General features: G+C 40.2%; 1 protein-coding gene across 1 annotated transcript in view; it reads left to right on the top strand.

The window, feature by feature from the left end:
* The first annotated feature begins 14857 nt into the window (after positions 1-14857).
* tlr7 (toll-like receptor 7) overlaps positions 14858-16711 on the top strand; it is a 31598-nt gene continuing 29744 nt past the window's right edge. Inside the window, exon 1 of the mRNA XM_043700597.1 lies at positions 14858-15085. Coding sequence (XP_043556532.1) covers positions 15053-15085 — 33 coding nt within the window. The 5' untranslated portion in view covers positions 14858-15052. The remainder of the gene's footprint in view (positions 15086-16711) is intronic.

Below are 16711 nucleotides of genomic sequence, written 5' to 3'. Positions count from 1 at the left end.
GTCACTGGTTAGGCCAGCACTTATTGCCCATCCCTAATTGTCCAGAGGGTGGTTAAGGGTCAGCCACATTGTGCGTCTGGAATCACACGCAGGCCAGACCTGTTAAGGATTCTGCTTCCTTCCCTAAAGGATATTAGTAAACTAGATGGGTTTTTTTCCTCAACAATTAGCAATGGTTTCATTGTCATTAGTAGACTTTTAATTCCAGAGTTTTATTGAATTCAAATTCGTCCAACTGCTATGGCAGGATTTAAACCCAGGTCCCCAGACCGTTACACGGGTCTCTGGATAAACAGTCCAGCAATAATAGCACTAGGCTGTTACCTCCCCTTGTAATTGTAATCTATATGTAATATACAGATGTAAAATTAGACAACTAATGAGCTCTAGTTAGAAAGTGACTTCCCCAGATGTATGCATATTATAGACAAAACATATACAAAATTAAGGTTATAGAGTCACAGAGTCATAGAGATGCATAGCACGGAAACCGATCCTTCGTTCCAACTCGTCCAGGCTGACCAGATATCTCCAACTTAATCTAGTCCCACTTGTTGCACCCAGTCCATATCCCTCCAAACCTTCCTATTCATATACCCATCTAAATGCCTTTTAAATGTTGCAATCGTACTAGGCTCCACCACTTCCTCTGGCAACTCATTCCATACACGCACCACCCTCTGTGTGAAAAAATTGCCCCTTGGGTCTCTTTTATATCGTTCCACTGTCACCCTAAACCTATACCCTCTAGTTCTGGACTCCCTTACCCAAGGGAAAGGTCTTTGCCTATTTACCCTATCCATGCCTCTATAAAGTCAACCCTCAGCCTGTGATACTCCAGGGAAAACAGCCCCAGCCTGTTTAGCCTCTCCCTAAAGCTCAAATCCTCCAGCCCTGGCAACATCCTGGTAAATCTCCGCCGAACCCTTTCAACATCCTACTGATAGGAAGGAGACCAGAATTGCACACAATGTTCCAAAAGTGGCCGAACCAACGTCCTGTACAAACAACTCATCAGAATTTGTAGTAAAAGCCCATTTTGCAACAGACTGTGGTCACCAAATGTTCTTTCTGACTGTCAACAGTTAATTTTATTTCAAATCACGTTGGTTTTAGTTAAAACTGAATTGTAATGAGAACCTGATCATTGAATTGTGCACTGCTTCACATTCAGGTGAATTTAGGACTGTGTAATAAAATTTTATTACACATTATCACCATCTGCTGGCATTATGTGGGAATACATTTTTAAAAATCATTCATGAGATGTGGGCGTCACTTAGAGTTATACAGTCATAGAGATGTACAGCATAAAAACAGACCCTTTGGTCCAAATCATCCATGCTGACCAGATATCCTAAATTAATCTAGTCCCATTTGCCAGTACCTGGCCCATATCCCTCTAAATTCTTGCTATACATATACCTTTCAAATATTGTAATTGTACCAACCTCCTCCACTTCCTCTGGCAGTTCATTCCATACTTGCAGCACCCTCTGCATGGAAAAAGTTGCCCCTTAGGTCCCTTTTAAATCTTTCCCCTCTCACTCTAAAATTATGCCCTCTAGTTCTGGACTCCCCCCACCCTAGGGACAATACCTTGTCTTTTTACCCTATCTATGCCCCTCATGATTTGATAAATCTCTATAAGATCACCCTTCAGCCTCCGACACTCCATGGAAAACAGCCCCAGCCTATTCAGCCTCTCTCTTTAGCTCAAATCCTCCAACCCTGGCAACATCCTTGTAAATCTTTTCTGAATCCTTTCAAGTTTAGCCAACCAGTGTTCTGGGGAAAAGGATAAATCAGGTGGTCACTGGACTTTAAACTTGTCAGGGGAAAGGGAAAGCAATGGGGAGTATGGAGTCAAGTAGAAAAATAAGCAACAGGTTAGCATGGGTGTAGGGTTTAAGTTCAAGGCGGACTAGGAATGAAGCAAAAAGGAACGATAACTTAGGACATATTAATAGAGATGTTGGAAATCATGTGGATAAGAAAATTAGCATTAAGATGCTTTACCTGAATGCTCGTGGTATTCGTAACAAAGTAGATAAATTAATGGCACAAATCATCGTGAATGATTATGATGTGGTAGGCATCACAGAGACATGGTTGTAGGGGGTTCAGGACTGGCAGTTAAACATCCAAGGATTTACAACTTATCAAAAACACAGGGCAGGGTTGCCATGTTAATTAAGAATGAAATTAAATCGTTTGCACTGAATGGCATAGGGTCAAATGATGTGGAGTTTGTGTGGGTGGAGTTGAGGAACCACAAAGGCAAAAAAATCATAATGGGAGTTATGTACAGACCTCCCAGCAGTGGTCAGGACCAGGGATGCAAGATGTACCAGGAAATAGATAGGGCATGTCAGAAAGGCAAGGTCACCGTGATCATGGGGTTCTTTGATATGCAAATTGACTGGGTGAATAATGTTGCTGGTTGGTCCAAAGAAAGGGAATTTATGGAATGCTTACAGGATGGCTTTTTGGAACAGCTTGTGATGGAGCCCACAAGGGAACAGGCTGTTCTGGACTTAGTGCTCTGTAATGAGCCACACTTTATAAAAAATCTTAAAGTAATGGAACACTTATGAGGCAGCGATCATAACATGGTAGAGTTCAGTCTGCAGTTTGAAAGAGAGAAGGCAAAATTGGATGTAATGGTGTTACAGTTAAATAAAGTTAAATAACGAGCATGAGAAAGGAATTGACGAAAATAGACTGGAAGCAGAGCTTAGTGGGGAAGACAGTAGAACAACAATGGCAGGAGTTTCTGGGTGTAGAGTTGTAGAGATATAGAGATGTACAGCATGGAAACAGACCCATCGGCCCAGCAATCACTTCCCTAGCTTCCCACAGAGTTCTAAGGTACACCTGATCAGGTCCTGAGGATTTATCCACCTTTACCCGTTTCAAGACGTCCAGCACTTCTTCCTTTGTAATCTGGACATTTTTCAAGATGTCACCATCTATTTCACTACAGTCTATATCTTCCATATCCTTTTCCACAGTAAATACTGATGCAAAATCTCATTTCGTATCTCTCCCATTTTCTGCAGCTCCACATAAAGGCCGTCTTGCTGATCTTTGAGGGGCCCGTACAGAGGTTCATCCCAAAGAAAAGAAAGATTATCGCGAGGGAGAAAGAGGGGATTAGACAACCATGGCTGACAAAGGAAGTCAGGAAAAGTATCAAAGAAAAAGAGAGATCCTATCAAGTGGCCAAGAATACTGGAAAATCAGAAAATTGGGAAGTCAAAAAAAAAACAGAGGATAACAAAGAGAGAAATAGGAAGGAGAGGATCAAATATGAAGGTAAGCTAGCCAGTAATATTAGAAATGGCAGTAAAGGTTTCTTTCAATACATAAGAAACACACGAGAGGCAAAAGTAGACATTGGGCCGCTCCAAATTGATGCAGGAAGGCAAGTGATGGGAAATAAGGAAATAGCTGAAGAACGTAGTAAGTACTTTGCATCAGTCTTCAGAGTGGAAGACATGAGTAATATCCCAATGATTAAGAAGACTCTGGACAGAGTTGAGTATGTTAGCCATTACAAAAGAGAAAGTGCTAGAAAGGCTAAAGCGTCGAAACATTGACAAATCTCCTGGTCCCGATGGGCTATATCAGAGAGTTCTGAGGGAGGGGGCTGAAGAAATAGTGGAGGCATTGGTTGTGATCTTCCAAAAATCACTGGAGTCAGGGAAAGTTCCAGATGATTGGAAAATCACTGTTGTAACCCCCTTGTTCAAGAAAGAATCAAGACAAAAGATGGAAAATTATAGGCCGATTAGCCTAACCTCGGTTGTAAGTAAAATTCTAGAATCCATCATTAAGGATGAGATTTCTAAATTCTTAGAAGTGCAAGGTCGGATTGGAACAAGTCAGCATGGATTTAGTAAGGGGAGGTTGTGCCTAACCAACCCGTTAGAATTCTTTGAAGAGGTAACAAGTAGGTTAGAACAGGAAGACCCAGTGGATGTTATCTATCTAGACTTCCAAAAGGTGCCTCACAGGAGGCTGCTCAGTAAGGTAAGGGCCCATTATGTTCGAGCTGAGCTAGTAGCACGGATTGAAGATTGGCTGTCTGAGAGAAGGCAGAGAGTTGGGATAAAAGGTTCTTTTTCGGAATGGCAGTTAGTAACAAGTGGTGTCCTGCAGGGTTCAAGTGTTGGGGCTGCAGCTGTTCATTTTATATATTAATGATCTGGATGAAGGGACTGGGGGCATTCTGGTGAAGTTTGCCGATGATATGAAGTTAGGCAGACAGGCAGGTAGTTCTGAGGAGGTGGGGAGGCTGCAGAAAGATTTAGACAGTTAAGGAGAGTGGTCCAAGAAATGGCTGATGAAATTCAACGCGAGCAAATGTGAGGTCTTACACTTTGGAAAAAGGAATACAGGCATGGACTATTTTATAAACGGTGAGAAAATTCATAAAGTCAAAGTACAAAGGGATCTGGGATTGCTAGTCCAGGATTCTCTACAGGCTGACTTGCAGGTTGAGCCCATGGTTAAGAAAGCAAATGTAATGTTGTCATTTATCTCAAGAGGGTTGGAATATAAAAGCAGTGATGTGCTACTGAGACTTTATAAAGTTCTAGTTCAGCCCCATTTAAAATACTGTGTCCAATTTTGGGCCCCACACCTCAGGAAGGACATACTGGCACTGGAGCATGTCCAGTGGAGATTCACACAATGATCCCTGGAATGGTAGGCCTAACATACGATGAATGGCTGAGGATCCTGGGATTGTATTCATTAGAGTTTAGAAGGTTGAGGGGAGATCTCATAGAAACTTACAAGATAATGCATGGCTTAGAAAGGGTGGACGCTGGGAATTTGTTTCTGTTAGGTGGGGAGACTAGGACCCGTGGGCACAGCCTTAGAATTAGAGGGAGTCAATTTAAAATGGAAATGATGAGACATTCCTTCAGCCAGAGTGGTGGGCCTGTGGAATTCATCACCACGGAGCGCAGTGGAGGTAGGAACGTTAAATGTCTTCAAGGCAGATATTGATAAATTCTTGAACTCGCAAGGAATTAAGGGCTACAGGGAGAGTGCGGGTAAGTGGAGTTGAAATGCCCACCAGCCATGATTGAATGGTGGAGTGGACTCGATGGGGCAAATGGCCTTACCTCCATTCCTATGTTTTATGGTCATAAGTTTCAGAATATCCTTCCAATAGGAGGGAGACCAGAATTGCACTCAATATTCCAAAAGTGGCCTAACCAATGTCCTGTACAGACGCAACATGACCTCCCAACTCCTGTACTAAAAGTACTGACCAATAAAAGAAAACATACCAAATGCCTTCTTCACTATCCTATCTACCTGAGACTCCACTTTCAAGGAGCTATGAACCTGCACTTGCTGGGCCAGCATTTATTGCCATTCTCTAGTTGCCCTTGAGTGAGCTACCTTCTTGAAACTTTTGAAGTGGATCAGCCCACATGGTATTGAGATGGAGTTCTTATGAACGATACAAACTTATGAACAATGAATGAACAAAATATCTTAAGAACGTTTATCTCATTCATCCTATATGACATATTCTGACACATCTCTTTTTTGAAGATAAAGTTGCATGATTTTCACCAACAAATCAGTCATATAAATAAAATTACACAGGCATCAGAGAGGTTGATGAGGGTACTGTTATTGAAATGTATGCAAACTTTTCAACTATCACACAATAAAATTGTTCACAAAATTAAAGCTCATAGGATTAAGGATTCAGTGGCAACATGGATGCAAAATGTAAAGGATAGGAAACAGATTATGGTGAAATGTTGTTTGAGAGAAATATGCTGTGGTGTACCTTAGGGATCAATATTAAGATTACTGCATTATTTATGTATACATCCACACATGGATAAATTACATGAACCTGGGTATGTAGAAAATAATTTCAAAATTTTTAGGGAACACAAAAACTTGGAAGTGTAATAGCAAACTTCAGGAAGATATAATGTGGGGTAAAATGGGTAGATATGTTGCAAAAACAACAGCTTACATTTACATAGCATTTTTATCATAATGAAATGCACCTGGTTGCAAAGTGCAAATTCTTCTCAATTTCATGAATGTAAACTAATTGATATCAGTTTAAGTAGGGTGTAAGAACAGGGAAACCTAGCAGTGGACTCTTGAAGGTGTTAGGACAACTAAAGAAGGGCATTAAGAAGGCATCCAAGGTAATTGTTTTTTATTGATAATAACAACTCACAGCACCTTTATCGAACTTTGTAAAATGCTTTACAAGAATATTATAAAACAATGTATGACATCAAGCCATTAAGAGATATTAAGTCACATGACCAAAAGGTACAGTATGATTGACAGAAATTATCAAAGAAGAAAAATGAAGCACAGAGGGTGTAGGGAGGGTATTCCTGAGTTTAGGTTCTGAGCAGCGAAGGATATGGCCACCTATGGTGCAGTGAATAAAACTGGGGATGTTCAAGGTGGCAGAGCTTGATGAATGTCAATATCTCCCAGGATACTTGGATACCTCAGCTATCTGTGGGGCTGGACAGGATTGCAGAAATGGGGAGAGCTGACACCAAGGATGGATTTGAAAACAAGGATGAGAATTTTTAAAATTAAGACATTCCTTATCCTTGATACTATTATGTAATATCTAACTTGAAAGTTGTTACTGAAATATGTTGCAAAGTAACTCAATATTCAACATTTTGATGTTTCAATAAATAGGTAAAATGGAAAAGAAGGTGTGGTAGCTTTGTTAATAAAGGAAGTTATCAGTGTTGTAGTTACTAGCGATATAGGCACAATACGCATAGGTGAGGTGACGTCCTAGTGGTGTTACCTCTGGTCTGTTAATCCAGAGATCTAGTAAATATTTTTCTGGTTTGAACCCTGCCATGGCAGATGGTGGAATTTGAATTCAATAAGAAGTGTGGAATTAAGAATCTAATAATGACAATCCATTGCTGATTGTCAGGAAAAAATGATCTGATTCACAAAAGTCCTTTAGGGAAGGAAACTGCCAATCCTTACCTGGTCTGGCCTACATATAATCCAGATTGTTTCTTAACTGCCCTCTGCGATGGGCAATAAATACTGGCCTAACCAGCGACACCCTCATCCCATAAATGAATTTTTAAAAACCACGATACATGAAAATAAGGGAAGGCAAGGGATCTGAGTCATGGGTCGGAGTCATCTATATGACCTTGAAAAATTGTTGCATTGTGGGACAAAGTATAAATCAGAAATTAATGGGGGCATGTTAGAAAAGCACCACAATAGCCATCGGTGATTGTAATTTGTATATTGACTGGACAAATCAGATGGGCAAGGAAAACGTGGAAGACAAATTTGATCAGTAATTCATAGATTGTTTCTTAGTGCAGTATGTCACAGTAGGTTATTTTAGATCTAGTCATGTGTAATGCGGTAGGATTGACAGGAAATCTCATAATTGAAGATAACGACCATCATGTAACACTGTAGAATTTCAAATTCAGTTGGTAAGTAAATCAGATTTCAAAGCAGTGTTTTCGACTTCACAAGGGCAATCTCTAATGTATGGTAAAAGCAGGGAAAATAGACTAAGGGGAAGATCAATGCATGATCAGTGGCAGATATTTTAAGTAGATATTTCACAGCAACAGTTGCTAAGCAAAAGCTTATTCTGATCAAAGCATTGATGAGAAGATTGAATCACCTTTGGTTAACAAAGGCAGTCAAGGAGAGTGTCAATCAAAAACTAAGTCTTAGACCAGAGGATTGAGTTTTTTTTTAAGAACAAGCAGCAGATGATTAAAAAAAAATAAATAATGATAAAATAAAGAGGGAGAAGATTGACTGTGAAACTGTCATGAAGTATAACATTTTTTTTAAAAATGTTACAGCTTCCACAGTTATATAAAAAGACAGTAGCTAAAGTTAGAGTGGAATCCTTGGAAGATGCAATTGGAGAATTGAACAGGAAAATGGGGAACAGGGTAATGGGGAACAAGGTAATGGGGAACAAAGTAATGTGGAACAAAGTAATGTGGAACAGGGTAATGGGGAACAGGGAAATGGGGAACAAGGTAATGTGGAACAGGGAAATGGGGAACAAGGTAATGGGGAACAGGGAAATGGGGAACAAGGTAATGGGGAACAGGGAAATGGGGAACAAGGTAATGGGGAACAGGGTAATGGTAAATAATTGAAAGCAATTTTTTGCATCAGTCTTTATCATGGAGGACACTACTAAAATTCCAATGAGAACAGATAAGCAAGATGCTAATGGGTGAAAAGATTTTATAGCAGTTCTAATATGAGATACAAGGTATTTGATAAACTAAACTAAATTAATGGGGGGGATTTCAAAACTAGTTACAAAATAAAAGGGCCCTCATTTAAAACTGAAAAGCAGAAGAATTTCTTCTCTCAGAAAGTTGTGGATAGCTGTGATTCCACTCCAGAGAGTTGTGAAGGAGATCACTGAAAGGATTTCAAGAGAAGGTAGGTAATTCTTGAAATTTCAAAATGTTGAAAGCTGTGAGGAGATGGCGTGAAATAAGGGTCAGGGCCTGGGCAGATAAACCATGATCTTGAAGGAGCAAATTACTGCAGATGCTGGAATATGTACTTTGTGATCCTCAGCCATAATCTTTTTGAATGACTGGACAACCTACTCCTGTTCCTATTTCTTATGTTCTTGTCTAGGAACTATTATAGATCATTGAGCACAGAGGTGAAAGTAGAAAGGAACTTGATTCATATTAAGAAATAGATTCAAATTTAAGAAGGTTAGAACTTGAGAGATCAGCCAGGACTGCATTGGAATCATTAAACCTAATGAAAGGAAAAAGATATGAATGGGGATTTTAGTAGCAGATGACCTGAAACACAGGTCAGGCATAGAGACAAAATAAAATGAAACCAAGCTAAATCTTTATCAAACATAGGTTAGGTCTCAGCTGGAGTACTGTTTGAGCACCATGTTCAGGAAGGATCTTCCTAGAATTGTACTGACAATCAGGCACTTCAGTCTTTTGAAGAGCCTGGAGAACTTGGATTGTTCGGAGATGGAAAAGGATAAGTCAGATATGTTAAATTAATCAAGTTAATACAGCAACGTTCTGGAGCTAACCAGAAATTGTGGATGTAAGGTACCGGGATGGAATGAAACTTCTGTTTTTACAGGGTGAATTGTGAATTTAAATGCACTGCTTAAAAGAAGATAGAAGCAGCTACTTAAACAAAAAAAGGAAATTGAATAAGTGTTTGGAAGGAAAGAAACTGCAGGCAAAGGAAGAACAAATTTGTTCATCCAGTGAACTCATACACAATGGGCAAAATGATCTCCTGTGCCGTATTATTGGATAATTCTATCAGCTAACCTCCCAGTAACATCCAAGACATACTGATGTCACAATCTTGCTCAATATTTGCTCATTACTGCCCAATGTGTTAACACTTTTTTTTCTAGGGGCTTTCCAAAATTACAGCAATCAGAAGAGCCTCCTTGAAAATGAATCTTAATATATTTAAACTCAAGTTCTTGACTCCAAATCATTTCTGTAAATGATAACCAGCTGGGCACCATCAATTCTCGCCATTTACCAATCTGAGTAATTATCTCTAACGTCTATTCTGTTTCATAACAAGATTGCTCTCCATTACTTGTCACATCACTACACGTCCTCTGAAAAGTAATTTGTGTACTATGCATAGTTTTATCAAAGACTTTTCAGAGATCCAAATTATCTCCTTCTGCAATTTTCAGTTTTATTTCTATCATGGCCAGAGAGCATGAAAAGAAATCTGTACACCATATTTTATTTCTTTACAAAATGTACAACTTTACTGGACTGAGAATGGGTAAGGCTGATCACATTATTGTATTCCCAGAAGCTTCTGAAGCAACTGCATTATATAGACATTACATTGAAAGCTGATGCAAAGGACTTGGAGACAAGCTATCTAATTCTAGCTAGCTCTAGACACAGGAAAACAGAAAGATGCATAACGCTAAAATGAGCACTACAGATTTTAGTTATCTCATCACCTTGCAATGGAAACTCTAATGGGGAAGATAAAGCTACATTGTTAGCTTAACAGTCTTTAATTAGCCCACTAAGATAGGCCCTCAATACCTGAAGTGTTGTTCCTTGTCAAATGACTAAAATCGGAACTGATTAAATTGTTTAAATGTGCAATTCTTGGAGTCTAAGTCAGTTGCTGTTTGACCTCCCTGGACTTGTTCTTTCCTTGTGTACATATATATAGAAATTATATTAGCTGGCTGTGAGTCCTCTGATATTGTTCCCTTGTCTATTGTGACAGCTCAGCTGCAGAAATAAATTCTAAAGGACAATTGGGAATGCTTTTCTAGTGTGGAAAAGACTTGAAGGACACGTACTAATTCTTTGTGCTTTGACCCAGTCTTGGTTCACAATGGGCTCAATCCATCAAATTTATCAGTCAAAAAGTTACAATTGCTGCAAATAATATAAAACAGACATTAACTCAATCAATTTTTCACAAAATTGGAGATAGTCAACATGGTTTCGTCAAGGGCAGATCGTATCTCACAAATCTCATTGAGTTTTTTGAGAAGGTGACCAAGCATGTGGATGAGGATAGGGCAGTTGACCTGGTGTACACGGACTTCAGTAAAGCCATTGATAAGGTTCCACATGGTAGGCTGTTGGAGAAAATGCGGAGGCATGGGATTGAGGGTGACTTAGCAGTTTGGATTAGAAACTGGGTTTCTGTAAGACGGCAGCAAGTGGTAGTTGATGAAAAATATTCAGCCTGGAGTCCGGTTACTAGTTGTGTGCCACAATGATTTGTTTTGGGACCACCGCTATTTGTCATTTTTATAAATGGATAGGTTATTGAGTTTGCAGATGACACTAAAGTCGGTGGAATGGTGGACAGTGTGGAGGAATGTTGCAGGTTGCAGGAGGAATTGGATAAACTGCAGAATTGGGCTGAGAGGTGGCAAATGGAGTTCAATGCAGATAAATGTGAGGTGATTCACTTTGGGAAGAATAACAGGAAGGCAGAATACTGGGTCAATGGAACGTTTCTTGGTAGTGTGGATGTGCAGAGGGATCTTGGAGTCCATGTACATAGATCCCTGAAAGTTGCCACCCAGGTTTGGTAGTGCTGTTAAGAAGGCATACCGTTAGGTTTCATTGGTAGAGGGATTGATTTCCGGAACCGCAATATCATGCTGCAACTATACAAAATACTGGTGCAGCCACACTTGGAATATTGTGTACAGTTCTGGTTGCCCCATTACAGGAAGGATGTGCAAGCATTGGAAAAGGTGCAGAGGAGATTTACCAGGATGGTCTGGAGGGAAGGTCTTATGAGGAAAGGCTGAGGGACTTAAGTCTGTTCTGATTGGAGAGAAAAAGGCTAAGAGGGGATTTAGTAGAGACATCCAAGATGTTCAGAGGATTAGATAGGGTGGCAGCGAGAGTCTTTTTCCTAGGATGATGACATCGGTTTGTACAAGGGGCTATAGCTGCAAATTGAGGGGTGATAGATTTAAACAGATGTCAGATCAGGTTCTTTACTCAGAGAGTGGTAAGGGCGTGGAATGCCCTGCCTGCCAATGTAGTTAACTCAGCCACATTAGGGGCATTTAAACAGTCCTTGGCTAAGTATATGGATGATGATGGGATAGTGTAGGGGAATTGGCTTAGATTAGTTTACAAGTTGGCACGACATCGAGGGCCGAAGGGCCTGTTCTGCGCTCTATTGTTCTAAGTTCTATTAAAACAGGATCAACATGCTGTCTGAGGAAAATCATAATTATAAAGATGGAGAACTGCAAACTGCAAAAAAAATTTTGTTTGGGGATAATAATTGAGGAAATAGACTAAGCTTCCTTTTAAAGGCACTTCATGTTTAAGCATTTGATTATAATGCTTACATTTATTAGCTAAAAGCAGGACCATGATGGAAACAACAAATGAAAGGTTGTGACATTCTGGTTTCTGTTGGTGGCAAGACTTTTTTATTGTCATTTAATACATTAATGCAACGTTCCAAACGGAACTTATCTACAACAACAAAAAGCCTTTACATAGGAACTATATTCTGCTCACAGAATATTTGTGTCATTGAAAACGAATTCAGTAAATTACATCCACAGGTGACCTAATAGTGAATGGAAGAACATTGGATTAATTAGAGAGGTAACAATTGAACTTGTAGGATTTTGTTAGAAAAGCTTAAATCAGCAGTTGCCTGAATTTCAGCAGATTACTAATGAAGAGCTTTTGCCTGAAACATCGACTCCCCTGCTCTTCTGATGCTGCTTGACCTGCTGTGCTTCCTTCCAGCTCCACATTTTATCAACTCTGACTTTACAGCATCTGGAGTCCTCACTAACTCCAAGTTGAAATACACTGACAGACTTATTAAAAATAACTGAATATGTGCTACCAACAGCAAGATGGTTACTTGCGAATGCACAGATGGCAAATGTAACTGCACCGCTGCGATACAGCCTTCAGACATACGTGTTGCTATTGCAACCACCTCCATCCCCGGACTATTGTACTGGCTGCACCCTCTCCCTGCTGCAGTCTCTCCTCAGTTGCTGCACCGACTGCCTGGATCACCCCTTGTCTCTGGCATTTGGAGTAGCAAGTGAGATGGGTCTGACGCCCCTCTGTCTGAGCTCTGCTCCTGGTTAGCTGTTTTCCTATTTACCTCAGGGACGTCAGGCCCTCCACAAAATAATCTACGAGGCTATTCCTTGCTCAAGCCAGTGTCGGCGCTGATGGTATTGTCAAAGGGACAGGCTGTAGGCGGCCGAGCAGTTGTGCTGGAAATACAGCTGTAAAAATGACTTAAAATCCAACTGATTCACACCCCAGAATTATTTTAAACACATGGCCAATTATAGTACATTTCATAGAGACACTGCTGATTCCTATTAAGAGAATTTACTGTCATCGTATTTCTGTGGCAGGAAGTAAAACATGTACTGTGTAGCTCCAAGACAAGGTGAAAGTGAATGTGTGATCCACTGAGAGACAAGCAGCATCAGCCAAATTCTACCTATAAATCCAAATGTTCATGCAATCTGTTGGCTTTTCTACCTGTCTCGAGCTATCAGATATCTTGGCAAAAGTGAGGACAGCAGATGCTGGAGATCAGAGTTGAGAGTGTGGTGCTGGAAAAGCACAGCAGGTCAGGCAGCATCCGAGGAGCAGGAGAATCGACATTTTGGACATACGCCCTTTATCAGGATGAGAGCCTCAGATGACTGTCTGTGAGGAGTTTACATTTCCTGATGAAGGGCTTATGTCTGAAACATCGATTCTTCTGCTCCTCGGATGCTGCCTGACCTGCTGTGCTTTACCTGCACCACACTCTCAACTCATAAGTATTTCCTTCTATTTTGCTTCCAGTTCTTTTTTTCATATGCGAACTTCTTTTAAATTCACCACATTAAATATAAGATTTTCCAATGAAGGAAAAGCACACCCCGTTTTCATACATTGATGCCAGCTAACTGGCTTCTCAACATATCCTTTGATCCTCTCCGAAAGAAAACACCACATGTCACTTGAATCTATTTAAATATTCCTTTCACTCTAGAAACATCCAATAACTACTTTTTAAGTGACCTAGTTCTAGCAGATATAGCTGCGACTCATTTAGAACTTGCCTCTGAGTCAGGAGGTTGCACTTTGAGTTTCACTGGCAAATCCAATGCTACTCCAGTGGTGTGCGGTTGGAGGTGCTGTTCGTCAAATTCTGCATTCTTGAACATCACCGTATGCCAACCAAAGGCCTTATTTGCACTCTCAGTTGGATATGAAAAATATCGTGGAAATACTTTTCCCAATATCAACATGACTAAAAAAAGATGACCTGGTCATTATCACTCTCTGTTTGTGGGATCTCACTGAATACAAATTAGCTGTCATATTCTTACGTTACAATGATGTGGAGGTGCTAATGTTGGACTGGGGTTGACAAAGTCAGAACTCACACAATAACAGGTTATAATCCAACAGGTTTTATATTTGAAACCACAAGCTTTTGGAGCACTGTTCCTTCATCAGGTGAAGTCCTTTCCATGTCAGTTAAGTGGGTGCCATCATGAAACGTTGGGTTATTGTGGTTTCCCCATAGGTGGGAGAGAGCAAGTGAGACAATCCTAGAAATGATCTTGATTTCCATTTCCTCCCCCAGCAGCAAAAATCCTGCCTTCTTATTTAGGTGGTTAGCACTGCTGCCTCACAGCACCAGGGACCTGGGTTTGATTCCAGCTTCAGACGACTGTCTGTGTACGCTTTGCACATTCTCCCCATGTCTGTGTGGGTTTCCTTCTGCAATCTAACGATGTGCAGGTTAGGTGAATTGGCCATGCTAAATTGCCTATCGTGTTCAAGGTATTTAGGTTAGGTGCATAGCCAGGGATCAACGTAGAATAATAGGGTCTGGGTGGGATACTCTTTGGTGTGGACTTGTTGGGCCAAATAGCCTGTTTCCACACTGCAGGGATTCTATTCTTCATATTTACATCTCATCAGCTGGAATATTGTATCTGAGCCTAACTTAGTGTGGTTCAATTTTTTTTGGTTTACTATTCAAATTGAACACAAATTAATATCCACAATAACTGGTGTATTTTAGTTACCAAATTTGCTTTGTTTTAGGTATAGGAAAAAAATCAGTAGAAAGCATTTGGAAACTCCTTTACAAAATGTGTAACACAGAATATGTATTATAATCAGCCATTATACTCATAGCTACAGTTTATTAACCAAGCAAATCATTTTGTTTCATGCTATCTTTGGAGAGGTGGAACTAATAATTGAGTTTCAGTTTCGTTCTTCTGATATAAGGGAAACTTAATTTGACATGAAGTTCATACTTGCTCCTGGTTATATCTGGATCTGCTATAACCAGGCTGCTAGATCTACAGTATGCACTATATACACTCTATAAAAAACTTTAATTGCTGATAAGACAAGATAATGATGAAAACATTGTCATTCCAAGCATATTCTACCACTTTCTTTTGTCGAAAGATGGAAGGTTACTGAGACAAATGTGGAAACTCTTAGCTACAGCAGAAAAAATGGTAGGTGTTGTATCACTTCCACTTTTCTTTAACCATGTGTTGATCTTTGGAGATTTTTAAGTAATCTAGTTTATTTAATTTTCTTACACTTCTCACATTTATGTGTTGGGTTTTCAGGAGATATTTTGTACTTCAATTTCAACATGTTATGTTTGATTTCAGAGGCAGCCTTGCTTTCAACAATGAACATTATTTGTGCTGTATGGCTGTTCAATATTGCATTAGCAGAATCTATTCATTTTTACATACAATGTAAAACAAAATGTAAGTTTTCATTGCTGAACAGAAACATAATGGACAGAGGGGTCTTCTGAAAGGATGCTCACTTCTCTTCAGGAGAACTTGGAATAAATAAATGTTTGCTGAAAATGTACCGTTAAGAAAGTTGTTCGTATAGATGAGTTTGATTCTCACTGGTGCGCTGCATCAGACAGGTCTGTACTATATTTGTTGTCCCTTTCACCAGGGCTAGGGAGCTGGAAGACAAGCCAAGGCTCTCAGTCTTGAGCACTTTAACAGACCTGTACTAGAAATGTTTGTGGAAGACATGTTCAGGTGTAGCAACAATGTCCCCACGAATAGACTAGCTGCACATATTCACTGCCTAGAGGATTGTAACTCATCATAAATTATTGCTTTTAAAGAAGGAGGCAAAAAAAAGTTTTTCTGGAGATAAAAGAAATATGTGTATTTAAATCTATCTTTAATTTAAAAATCTTGTGTGAAATTAGGTTTTAAGATGGTTCTAAAACTGACATCTGTGATTTAAGAGAATGGTTTGCAATCTCAAAAACTGACTAGTACATTATGATGCGATAATTGAGAAACATTCACTGTAGTTTCTTTTTATTTATTTGTGGGATGTGGGCCTTTCCAGCTGAGCCAGAATTTATTGCCAATCCATAGTTGCCCAGGAAGAGTCAGCCACATTGCTGTGGGTCTGGAGTCACATGTAGACCAGACCAAATATGTATGAGATTTCCTTTCCTAAAGGACATTAGCAAACCAGATTGGTTTTTATAACCATCAACCAAAGTGGTTTACATGGTCAGCATCAGGCTAGTTGGCTCAGTGGTTAGCACTGTTGCCTTACAGTGCCAGCGACCCAGGTTTGATTCCAGCCTTAGATGACTGACTGTGTGGAGTTTGCACATTCTCCCTGTGACTGCATGGGTTTCCTCCAGGTGCTTCGGTTTCTTCCCACAATCCAATAAAGATGTGCAGGTCAGGTAATCAAAGTTTGTGAGAAGATTTGTAGCTCGGGTGCTCGTTGCTGTGGTTCTGTTCGCCGAGCTGGAAGTTTTTGTTGCAAACGTTTCGTTCCCTGTCCAGGTGACATCCTCAGTGCTTGGGAGTCTCCTGTGAAGCGCTTCTGTGGTGTTTCCTCCGGCATTTATAGTGGCCTATCCCTGCCGCTTCCGGTTGTCAGTTTCAGCTGTCCGCTGTAGTGGCCGGTATATTCGACTGGGACAACACTACCATTATAAGGCAAGCCAAACAAAGAACAGCCAGGGAAATCCTAGAAGCATGGCACTCATCCACAAACTCCATCAACAAACACATAGACCTGGACCCAATATACCGGCCACTACAGCGGACAGCTGAAACTAACAACCGGAAGCGGCA

Source organism: Chiloscyllium plagiosum, chromosome 12, assembly GCF_004010195.1.
Source record: "Chiloscyllium plagiosum isolate BGI_BamShark_2017 chromosome 12, ASM401019v2, whole genome shotgun sequence".
In the NCBI taxonomy this organism is placed as follows: Eukaryota; Metazoa; Chordata; class Chondrichthyes; order Orectolobiformes; family Hemiscylliidae; genus Chiloscyllium; species Chiloscyllium plagiosum.
Note: the sequence above shows the minus strand (reverse complement) of the source record. Positions and strands in the feature narration are given on the sequence as shown.